General features: G+C 37.6%; 1 protein-coding gene across 2 annotated transcripts; it reads right to left on the reverse strand.

Annotated features, from left to right (window-relative positions):
* Window positions 1–686: 686 nt before the first annotated feature.
* TRIP13 (thyroid hormone receptor interactor 13) lies at window positions 687–12131 on the reverse strand. 2 transcript variants are annotated; one of them, XM_057379055.1, is made up of 14 exons: window positions 12007–12131; window positions 11653–11755; window positions 9899–10064; window positions 9475–9604; window positions 8154–8209; window positions 7468–7558; window positions 6160–6232; window positions 5125–5188; window positions 4785–4871; window positions 3856–3962; window positions 3066–3219; window positions 2772–2884; window positions 1518–1587; window positions 687–966 (listed from the first exon to the last, which is right to left on the reverse strand). In XM_057379055.1, the coding sequence occupies exons 2-14, from the start codon at window positions 11742–11744 to the stop codon at window positions 871–873; spliced, it is 1299 nt and encodes a 432-aa protein (XP_057235038.1). In that variant the 5' UTR covers window positions 11745–11755; window positions 12007–12131; the 3' UTR covers window positions 687–870. The 2 variants fall into 2 exon arrangements, with proteins under 2 accessions (XP_057235038.1, XP_057235037.1); XM_057379054.1 differs by having other exon boundaries at window positions 11653–12131.
* Between the last annotated feature and the right edge of the window lie 7 nt (window positions 12132–12138).

Genomic DNA, 12138 nt, shown 5'->3' on the forward strand with positions numbered 1-12138 from the left:
GCTTCTCCGGGMAACCTGTACAAGTGTCTCACCACCYTCACAGCRAAACTTCTTTCAAATATCTAATCTGAACCTAACCTCTTGCAATTTGAAATTCTTACCCCTTGTCCTATMAYRACACACGCTGGTACAAAAGTCCCTGTCCATTTTATAAAACAAAACCAAACTAAATTTGCATTTTAAAGAACTGTACATATTGTAGTAATACTTCATGGACAAAACATGGTGCACTCCTTTCAAAAAAAACAAAGGTTCACATCCTTTCAAAAACAAAACTCGCCCAATATTGCAAAATAAAATTACATGATCTCTCGATTTTAAATTTTTGAATCTGCTGTAATTTAAAAATGTAATRATTTATACCAAATTTCAAGAAATAGAGATGTCAGTATAAAAGATCTGGTCCATCACTGAGCACTTTGAATTTTTCTTCCCAGTTTCATGGCTGTTATTTCAGAATACAGTAACAATAACAAATACTGTTTGTATGGCAGAAGTGTCAGAATTAAAGACTGAATTCCTATTGCAATTAAACACCTAAAAAGAAATCAGAAACATAAAAACTGATGCATGAATAGAAAGCTAATTAAGAAACTGGGAWCAGAAACCTGCCCACTTTTACTAGTGACAAAAGATGGAAACTGACAAAACCAAAAACTTTTTACAGTATCTTTTATTGACATTTGAAATAAAGGTTTCGAAAAATATGCTGTAAACTTCCTTAACTGTTTATTAAGGAATATTTTTTAAAACCAGATGAGGCATTCCAGGTTTTTTAAGGTGCTGACAATTTATTTTACAAATTCATAAATGTAGCACAACTTATATGAAAAAATATAACAATACAGTCAACTGTGAAACTGTAGAGTATCACACGCAGTCAGCAAGATTCTTTCTTTCTTCAAATTGTTTGTCTACTGCAAGTGAAAGAGCCTGAAGAAAAGTAGCCATTGTAACACTGGGAGACTGAGAAGAAGAGAAAATTTTGTTACTCACCACAGCAATAGGCAGACATAATATTTTACATACAAATCATAGTATTTAAAAGAGGAATATTTGACTTCCACATTACAAAARTTTCAAAAATGCTACCAAACAAACTCTAGGTTTATTTTAAGCCAGCTAGCATAGCAAAGTCAAAGTCAACCTATGCAAAGTCTTGAGTCAATCACAATTGCTGTATACTTGCTAAAAAAAGGGGTTTAACAAATTACTATTATTTATGAAATGGCAGAAAGATTTTTTTATTCAGCAAGAAATTATGAGAGTATCAATACAAATATCAATGTTCATTAATTTAGTTAAAAGCAGAATGCTGCTGGGCGGGTCAATCCCACCTGTCTTCTTCCCATTCAAAATTATGGAAAGCACATAATTGTTTCAGTCTACAAAGCTGCAGAAACAAGTGTAATTTAGTTTAAAAGGGTTTGGGCCAATCTTTCCGTTCAGGGAGTGTTCAAATGTCATCCTGYCTGTCTCAAACCCAGCCCAAAACATAATGAATAGAATCAACTTACTTGAATATAAAGTGCATGTGCTAGGAAAGGAAGCTTCCTCAGGACCCGGCCACCAAGACCTGCACTTTTTCTACAGTAAAAGAGAGACAAATGCTGCTCAAATGCTAAATATCCACTCTTAAAAGAAGGCCTTTCCTTTTTCTGTGTTTCTCCATTAAGTTGCTCTAAAAAAAACCTCAGATCACAATTCAGCAGGTCACTTGCAGCTCTTTTAGCAGGGCCAGGCACTGAACAGACAAATTCTGCTTATGGGAGGCTACAGAGCATAGCACAGAAAAGGCAGCAAGGTACAGAAACAGCACAGGTACAGCTGCCTGCTGGTGCTTACACCAGGCCCTTCACATTGTTGTGCCACATCTCAGGAACTGGGGGAATGTCTACACTGAAACAGCACCGTACAGACACCACTTCTGGAAGGACTRGGACAAAACTATTTTGAAGGCTGGATCTTACAGGTACTGCCTGTCTTCCCACCTTTTTTCCCACCTTTTTCCCACCTTTTACACAGTTTMCTTCACCTCACCCACTTGGTTTCCATCTTCTCCAAGCACCACTCTATGTATGTAAAATGCAAACCTCTATGCCTGGAAAAACAATTGCTTTTACTTCACTCTGCACTGGTTAAGACTACATACTTCAGGAACAGAAAAAACCACACTTGCCTGGCTTTATGAATATTATTTTGTCCCATAGGGACCAGCACTTAGGAAAAAAAAATTGCTTGATATTGTGGGTATCATTTTTATTGTTTCAAGAACTGCTTTGCTGCAGTGAAAAACTATTTGCTTTACCAACATACTCACAAACCATAACACTCCACTCCTTTCCCCCTTATTTCTGCCCACTTGTGTCTCCATGCTAAATAGTGATCTAGCAGATGGTGAGGCATTTCAAGACACTTTCTTAGCAAGACCTAAGGCTCATGCTATTTCTGCTGAACTGCATTACAACTCCCAACATCCATTAAAACCTAACATTAATCCAGCCAGCAATTTGCTAAAGGACTTCAAATGGCAGARCAGAAATCAGAAACAGTACTAGGCGAAGCCAGATTTGAAATTAAAAAATGWCAGAAATTAGGATCATTTCCACTTTTTGTGCCCTGAAGGTTTTTGCCCATCCCCAGCAGAAAAAAAAAATCAAGATGTTTCAGATCTTTAGCTGTTTTGAAATTTGGTTACTTTTATACATCATTCCACAATTCAGTATATATATATATATATACTTGAGAAAAGTAGAATTTCAGAATCTTACCTTGAGATTTCTTTCAGTACAAGGCTTAACCGTGACACATGATTTTCTACAAAGCCTATCATCTCGAGCTCTCTTAGTGTCAGAAGCTGCTGTCGAGGATATATTATTTGACACTAGAAAGAAGAGGTACACACTGTTGTATGAAAACTCARTGCATTCAAAATTAAATTCTAGAGTAAGATTGGAAATACAGAGATGGAATTAAATTTAAGTACTTCTACTACTTAGGAAGTTTTATTAAAATGTCAAATTCACTAAAATATGACAWTTTACAGTTTTGTTTTCAAGTATTACCTTCATCAGTTCTTCCAAACARGAAAGGTATATTCTAAATATTGCTGCAGTAGATGGAGGTCCAATGTATTGTTTTATGTCAGCCCTGTCTACAAAGGCCATGTCAATTTTCTCTGTAATATTTGAAGTAGTCAGGATAACTACATTGGGATACCTTCAAGACAAAAACAGATTTTTAGGTCACATGTGAAAGATTTATCTCCTTTTGCAACTGGCAGGTTGAGACCTTCCTTCTTATGATTCAGTCATTTTATGCAATAAGCATGACAGCACTCTTGTCAACTAGGAATTACATTAAATGATCTGAAGCTAGACTATCACCAGACTATTTCAATGCTGTCTCTTTCCTTTAGCTGTTTCTCAAGAGTCTATAGCTCCTCTAACCCTATTTCAGAAGTGATATACATTAACTGTCAGAGCCTACTGGGATACTTTCTGACACACACAAAAAAATCATCAAAAGAGGAATTGTAAATTTGAACCTTTAATTAACATGTTTTCCATTTCAATTTTGATGTCTGTTCTTCAAGCAGACATCATGATGATCTGTCCTTTTCCTCTCCYTATCTTTAAGGGAAGCATACTGTCTGCAGATTTGATTGTCCATCCAGATACATGTAAAATATTTTGCTGGATTWCTCCTATTTCTTTTCAAAATTAGCATAATTAACAAAGAATAGCTCACTAAACAGTCTAGTTTAGTATTCCAAACAGGACTGAAATTTAGCAGGAATAAGAATACTGAAATTGTCAATTATCTTTTGCTGTTGCAATAATATGCAAATAATACCTTTTAATTTGGTCTATTTGTGTCAGTACAGCATTTACCACACGAATAGCATCTGAAGGCTCTGTGCCTGCCTTAAAGGCACTGCGGGCTGCTGTGAGGCTTTCCACCTACAAAACACCAAACCAATCAACCAAAACAACAACAAGAACAACAAAATCACCAAACAACCCAAAAAGATTGCACATTTGGAGTCCTGGCAGCAAACAAGTAATCTATGCAATACACCTTCAGATCCCTTAGCCTGCTATCTAAAACTTCATCRTCAAAATCCTTTGTTAAATAGGAATTTCCAGGGGGAAAGAAAGGCATGTCAAGGATRCAAAACTTAGTGTGTGAAATTCCTGTTCAGACAGCAGAACAAAAGCTGTTTTTCATTTTAAATTTTGGGAGTGGAAGGAATGGGACACACCACCAGAATAAAGAATAGAWTGAATGTGGAGTGAGCTTCCCTACAGGAACTCCAATATGACAAAGCTAATAAGATACTTACTAAGTAAAAAGCATAATAAGGTACTTAATAAGGTATTTACTAAGTTGCTTATGTATGCAAGTTTGAAGAAAATCTAGTGACAATCCACAGAACCATATTCATGGTTTTTTTTGAGCTTTACAACAAATGAAAGAGTGGAAATAATACAAATCCGGGCTACTCTAAAGTTTAAAATAATATTCCTCTTGTAAACAAACAGCAACAAGGGAAATTCCACCAAGGAAGGTTTCAGTTAATCTTCAGCTGCAATATGCCTACTAAGTCATGCTATGTTCCTTTCAAATCTYTCAAATCTGCAGCAGTCAAGACTAAAATTCACTCATCTGCAGAGTTATGTAGCATAACTGTGCTTTTATTGTTCTTTTCAAATTATTCCGCTCCTTCCCATCAATTTCCTTTCTGCTAAATTTTATGTAYAATGATGCTATTGGAATCATACCTCATCAATCAGTACAAACACAAGAGCGTCTCTGTCATCAACTAATTCTTGGATCTTCTGGAACATCTTGGTTACAAGCTTGCCGCTCTAGAAAGACACCATATGCATAGATTTACCTATTTCCTTACCACACAAGTTTCCAAGGCTTACCATATTTAAAGATGGAAACATCTGGGTTTGAAAATAACTTTCTAATATAACTTCTATTAAGGCATTTTCAAACACATTAATYATTTGGAACAATCTCTGGTGCACGTAATTAGGAAACAAGCTGAATAGAATAATTACAGTGCAATTTCTAAAAYACAAAGTTAATTTAATTAGCTACATCAATACATACCTCAGAAAACCATTTAGAGAAAAGGCTATGGCTGTTTATCTCAATTAACTGTCCATACCTATACCTAAAGTATAAAGGGAAAAAGAAGTATCAACTCTATTGCAAATAAAAATCAGTGATATCTTTAACTTCTATAAAAGTCTCATTCCTGACATTCTGATCCTGGAATTCTGTCAATTAATACTTGAAATTCAAAACTTTCAAATACTTGAAATTAATACTTGAAATTCAAATACTTATCTTTCAAAACACAATACATGTTTTATCAGTATTACTTTTGTTGCTGGAAATTGTCATTTCTAGCAACATGTCTCACTACAGAATTCTGTATGTTAAATTGCTATTCGAATTCCTTCATCAGAACAGGGTAGGTAACAGCTTCAATGATAATTGCCTCATTCTTCTCTTCCTGTAAGATTTTCCTCAGTATAGCAAGAAGTATCTCAACCACACGTTATACAGCCCAGGACTTTCAGCTTGGCCCAGAGTCAGATCATGTCAATAATTACACATTATTTATGCTATGCCTTGTATTTTATATAAGTTATTTTTAGTGTAAATTTGTTGTGTTGCAATTAACTTTTAGGCTAATTCTTATTACCTGTCTGATACGCAAACTGACTTCTGCGGATTGTGGCATTCAGACACTCCACRTAGAAAAGCAATTAATTAAAAAATTGCTACTTATTAAAAACCAGGCTCTATCAAACATGAAGATATAAAACCCCAAATATTCTTTGATCCTTTGTCCTTTAATATTCATTGATATGCAATGTGAGCAGAAAGTACTGTACCACCACTGGAATTCCTTTTACACATCTGGGTACAAATAATTACACATTTTAAAAGGCACTAAAATACCCTAAGCAGTCTAGCAGATCAATTTTATTGCTAGCCTGGTGCACTACAAAAAAAGAAGACACATTAGCACTAGGTACAAGTTACTTGAAATCAAAYATGAAATGCACTTGGGCTAGTGAAAAAGAACAACTAAGTATAGTAAGCTGAAGTGAAAAATTTCAAAAGAATTATCACCTGTATGATAGTCTAATTGTCAGCTTCTGAGCCAATGCTTTACAGAGAGAAGTTTTCCCAGTTCCAGGTGGGCCTGGTTTGAAATCAGATCCATACATTACACAGTCTGAATTAGATTGTTAATAACATCCAACAGCTTTTTAACCAGTCACGTTACAGCCCTAATTGTAGAGTAAAAACATAGCAGCCAATGATTGTGTACACCAGAATTTTTTGAGAAAATTGCTTATTCTGCAGTCCTAGAGCTAATGTTTGATTTTATACACTTTTCAGTTATTAGTATAGTTAGTGTAAGTTTGCATGCAGACAAATAAAGTCAAAACACTCAACAGCTGCAGAAGCAAAGCGTATCATCAAGCAGGGCGAATGGTTAACAGCATTCTCAGTAATCAGTGCTCTTAAACTGCTTAAACTTCTATCTCCCTGAAGTGTACTCTTCTAACATGAAAAACAGAAACATATAATATTCAGCTTCTGTCCACTTTCCCAGGAATTTCTTCCTTGGGGCAACCCAGATCATCTTAGGAACTATACTCTGGGACAWATCTTTTGGATCTAACTTGATACCCTGTGGAAAAAGCCACAAAGACTTTCTCCAAACATGCAGTACAAGCACAGTTATCAGAGTATGAGTCTGAAATAGTATTTCAAACAAAAACATCCTCAAACTTYTAAATTGACAGTTGTAATGTAAGTACAATCAAAAACTACTTCCACCACGACCTTTATTTTTGAATAACAGTCTTGATGAAAAAATGGCAAAGATGCATTTTACAAGAAAATGGAYTCAGTTGATGCTAATCTTGTTTGTGCTATAACAGCAAGCTAGCACTGACTGAAGACTTCAGCTTCACTGAAATAACARGAACTAAACTAGCTAGGGTTGGCAACAGAACAGTGTCAACAACACAATACACAGATCCATTTCCCAGTTTTCTCAAAGCTTTTCTAAACCTGTAAATAACAAAATATTTAATACTGTGATAGAAGGGTAATTAACATGTGTCTCCTAGTATCTTCAGTATCTGCATTATTTTTGCTCTTCATGAAAAAACAACATCACTTAAAAATTAAGAAAACCAAAGTTGTCACTGCACTGTAAACTCTAGAATTTAAAATCATGCATGTGAACATTGATTAGACTCAGACGTTACATTTCATCTAAATTTGTACTATTRAGGGAATACTTTTCTGCTGCTTTCATATCTCCTCATTTCCCTACACAGGGCTGCAATACAAGTTTTTGCAGAAGGAAAGCATAAACAGACAGCCAGTGAATCAACTTGGTTTAAAACAGGTCATTTTTACCATGCAGCAAAACAACTCTGTTCCACGATATCACGTTGCTGTCAACGTTTTTGTCAGAAAATAATAATGTTGTCGTCACGTAATCGAGTAACTAATTGGAGAGAACAAAAGGAAAGAAACAAAGTAGAGACATAACAGCAAATCCAACTACAAATAAAATCAATTTCCYAATCATATCTATTGTGTACTCATAGCTACAACAACCAAAAAAACRCTCATGTCTTTCAATCATAGGCAAATTTATTTCTGCAAAACATGGGAATTAATTTCTGTCCTGCCCTCAAGAATAAGAACAGCATGCATGTACTCAGCACAAATGGAGTTCCAGAAGTTTCAAATGAATAAAATAAATGTTTAAAGGAAGATAAATTAATTTCATTTTCCATTGTCCCCCATGCAAACTCTGGATCCTGTTTAGATGTTGTATAGCTATACATTTGTTCAGTTGTAGTCAGCCCACCACACAAAGCATTTCCTGTCACATTTTATTTCCTTTGTGCTGAAGAATTTGTATCAGCTACTGCAAAGAATTTGTAGATTATTCATCCTTCCAAATATGGGAAGTTGCATGTATTTCCCTGAATGCTTGCTTCTAAAAATACTGCCAYTTCATTTTAGAATTATCTTCAGGTGTGAATCTATACTTCCCCTCAAGCAACCTTAATTGGTATTCATTTTCAACTTACGTTTGCTTTTACTTCAGTGTCATAGATAAGACTTTCCCAAAGGCCATGGAATTCAGCTGCAAAAGCAATGTATTATATACCTGCTTAGGCTAAATCAGTCTTGAAACTTGTAAGTCATCATTGCAGAACAAAACAGTTTTCAAATTATGTTCAACTAAAATAAAGAATTGAGAGCAGATATATACAAAAGCAATTAAAGCACCTGGGGGAAAAAAAGTGAGTTATTTTTCTGAAAATGCAAGCACCACTTTCTAACAGACAAATTCAGCAGTTTCCCAGCTTCTGTTGCCTCAAATAATTGTGATGATAAATTAATGTTCATTTCTTAATAAGAAATGAAAAATATAATTTCTTCCATCCTCAGTAGGGGATGGACTCACATTTCACCAAGGGAGCAATGAAAAATTGTGGTAGGAGGAGGATTCTGAGGCAGATTTTAATCATTCAACTTGCTTCTTTTTTAAAATATCTAGATGTAGAGGACAAAAAAAAGCATGTAGCTGAATAATGCATAAAAAACTAAAGTTGACATTTGAGTATCAATCATTCTTAGCTGTTAGTTTCCAACTTTCAGCAAAGAAAAGCAAAAAAGACTGAACAACTATAATCCACAAAATTGTGAGAATAATGTCAATGTATCAGATTAAATTCTTCCTGAAAATAAATGTAATGGGTAATCAGGCATTTCACAACTTGGAAGGAGTAGGAAATGTTTCAGAATTACGGTCGCTCAGAGCTTAAGCTCACATCTGTGCTTATCCTTCCAGGCAGAGAATCCAGCTTCCCCAAGTACAAGGCAGTAACAGGAAGGTATTGCTCTGTCACAGAGCAAAATCTCTCTCCGGAAGACAACGACTAAAGACTTAATCTCTTTACTTTGTCTGTTTCATATATGAGCAGTACTGTCTTGGGGGTTGGAAGCCAGCAGTGGGCTCTGGAAAATTATTATTTAAAGTGATGAGTTTCTTGTGGGCCTTCAAGCTGAATAAAATTTGGAGTTCAGCTTGCAGGGTTAAAAACTTGCAAGCTTCTCATTATGACTGTACATGTTACACCAAAAGACCAGTTATTTCCACACATTCACAAATATTGCAGAAATAAATTATGTGTTTTGGAATCACCTGCAGCAGTTCAGTCAAAACCACAAAGGTCCAAATATATTCATTCCATAAAGAAAAATGTCCAAACATATTTGCTCTATAGAAAAACAACATATGTAAATAATACCATTAAACAGGTAACACTCTACGTACTTCTAGCCTTTGCAATATTTTCTTTCATTGTAATTGCTCTAGAGCTTCCAGAAATATCACATAGGTACCTGCTGGTAGCACCCAGTGGTGAGCTGCAGTGATATCCTCATTCTCTTCTTCCAGGTTTTCAGAGGTTGGTCCCTCYTCATTCAGATGAAAAATATGAATAGAAAGACTGCTTTTGCTTAGGTCAATAGGCTAGAATGAACATARAAATACTTGAAATGCATCATATTTCTCACTCAAGGCTAGTTACAACAAAARAAAATTCTCAGCTGGCATTCATCTCTGAAGCTCAAAACTTCTGTTTCAGATCTTACTAAGCAGTAAAAAAAAAAACTTAGCCACCTCCTTCTAGTTATACTAGACTAATAAAAGATACCACATCGTCCTAAAGACCTTGTCTTGCTTTTGCCCTTAGGGTACCACCAGTCTACCTGCAACTGGYTCAAGGCCACATGAACAGAGCTGCACATTCCTGACTGGGAATACCTGTCTCTCCTTCAGTTTCAGCTCCGTATCCACAATTGACACAGACTGCACGTTGTTGTTAAGGAAAGCATCGTCAAACTCTGTCCACTTGTAATCACCAAACACGATGTTGTGTCTGTTCAACAGCTTTAAGACACTAATCTTAATATCTTCTTCCTTGGCCGCACTAACAAGAAAGAAACACCATTACTTTAAGGCATTGACATTAATAAGGAMATTTGAATTAGTGTCAGAATGCATTATTTCATACAGGAGGCCTTCACGGAAAACAGCTCCCATCTCACACACACCAAAAAACCCAACCAAATCAAAAAACCCCACCCCAACAGCAACAACAAAACCCCAAACAACCAACRCAAAAAACCCCAAAACTCACTCAATCCTCCTCGAACATTCAGCAGGAAAAGAAAAACCTRTAAAATTCAATCTTTTTGCAAAAGCAACAAGCTTTTTATTTGTGCATTAGAAGACATAATCCAAATAATACTGTTTGCTTTGAGGGCGTATCAGAGGATACCCAATAACACAGCTAGGAGATTTCAAGAATCTTCTTATGCAGTCTGGCTGTGTTTCAGAAGGAAAAACAGAAAACCTCAAAGCCAAGCTAGTAGACCGAATTTGGTGAGCTTAGCTTGGAAGCTCTATTATACTTTCAGAACAGCTGAAACCTCAGAATGGGGACACAAGAATTCCAGAAGAGCCTATAAATACAGCAAAAATACATTTGAAGACTTAATTTTGCAATTTCAGTGATKTATAAYCAGTGCAAATTTCAGTGATGTATAATCAGTGCAAATTCTCAGATCTTTGTTTTTTAAGCCTGACAAAAATAGCACAGTGCATATTTTTACACCTTTATTTTCCTAATACCTTGGACAAGCTCTCCCATAGCATCCAGATATCCAAAGTGGAGAGATAAGGATTGGATAAATGGACAAGGTTGGTTAGACTGACCAGCTCAGAGGGCTGTGGTTAGTACAAAGATTAAGTAGAGCTGTCAGTAACTCAGGTGGTAAAGGTGAGATGATGCCATTAATAGTGGGACCAGCACTGTTTTTACATCTGTGCTTAAACCCTTGACAATGGGATGGAAAGTAATTGCATCAAGTTTATAGATGACACAAAAGCAGGGAGAGCTTTTGGTACTCTGGAGAGCAGGGCTGCTCTTCAGAGGCACCTCTGCAGGTTGACAATACAGCTTGACTGGAACCTTTTGATGTTCAACAAAAGTAACCATGAAATCCTATCTCTACACCCACTGCTCAGACAACAGAACAGGTCACAGCCCAACTAGATGAAACGTAGTTTTGCAGAAAAAGGCCAGGGTTATTGGTGGACAAGTTGGCAATGAATCAGCACTATGCCCCTGCTACAAAACAAGGACAACCTTATTTTAGGCTGTGCTACCAAGACTGCAGATGTTARGGAAAGTGACTCTTCCCATCTGCTGGCTTTGTGAGACCACGTCTGGAGTAYTGTGTGCAGTATTGAGCTCTGCTATAAGAGACACAAGAAAAAAGCAGGGTAAGCTCAGAATGTGGCCACCAACTTGATTATGAGACTGGATGACATGACGTACAAGGTGAAACTGAGAGAATTTAATTTGCTCAATCTCAGGAAGAGACACAGGTGTGGAAACCCCTGGGAGAGCAYCGGGAAGGCGGAGCTGGGTGCTGCGAGCTCCTGTAGGCGCACAGAATGAAGCCGAAAGGAAACAGGCACGAGTGGCAGCAAGTAATGCTCTGACCAGAGACCTGCTCGACTTTTGGTGAACTTCCACATGGATCTGAACGCTGTCACACACGTTTGGGAGCGCTTGCTTCAAATCCCCAGCGGCGTCATCCATCTTTCCCGCTCCTAGGGGAAAAGCGATGCCAAGGAGAAGCGACTTAGAGMGACTGCCGCACACACGCCCACGACACAGCCAGCCTTTTCCCGGTGCCCCGTGCACRTGCACACCGCCCACCGCAAGCACCGGGAACGGGACCGGGATCGGCACTTCCCTCCCTCAGGAGATGGAGACGGCAGCCTCGGGACACGCCGCCAGCGCAGCCGCGCGTCCGGGCGGGCGGGCTGCTCCTGCCTCAGCGCTGGGAACAGGGAATCACCTCACGGCAGGCACGGCCTCGGCAGCGACGCGCCGGAGCAGCGGCAGGAGCGCGGAGCGAGCCTGAGGCACCGGGMACACAGCGCGGCTGCCGCTGTTTGTAAAGGGCGCGCTGGGCAAGGCGGGCCGGCCC

Source organism: Malurus melanocephalus, unplaced genomic scaffold (assembly GCF_030028575.1).
Source record: "Malurus melanocephalus ecotype Western Australia unplaced genomic scaffold, MMel_1.1 scaffold_383, whole genome shotgun sequence".
NCBI classification, from domain to species: Eukaryota; Metazoa; Chordata; class Aves; order Passeriformes; family Maluridae; genus Malurus; species Malurus melanocephalus.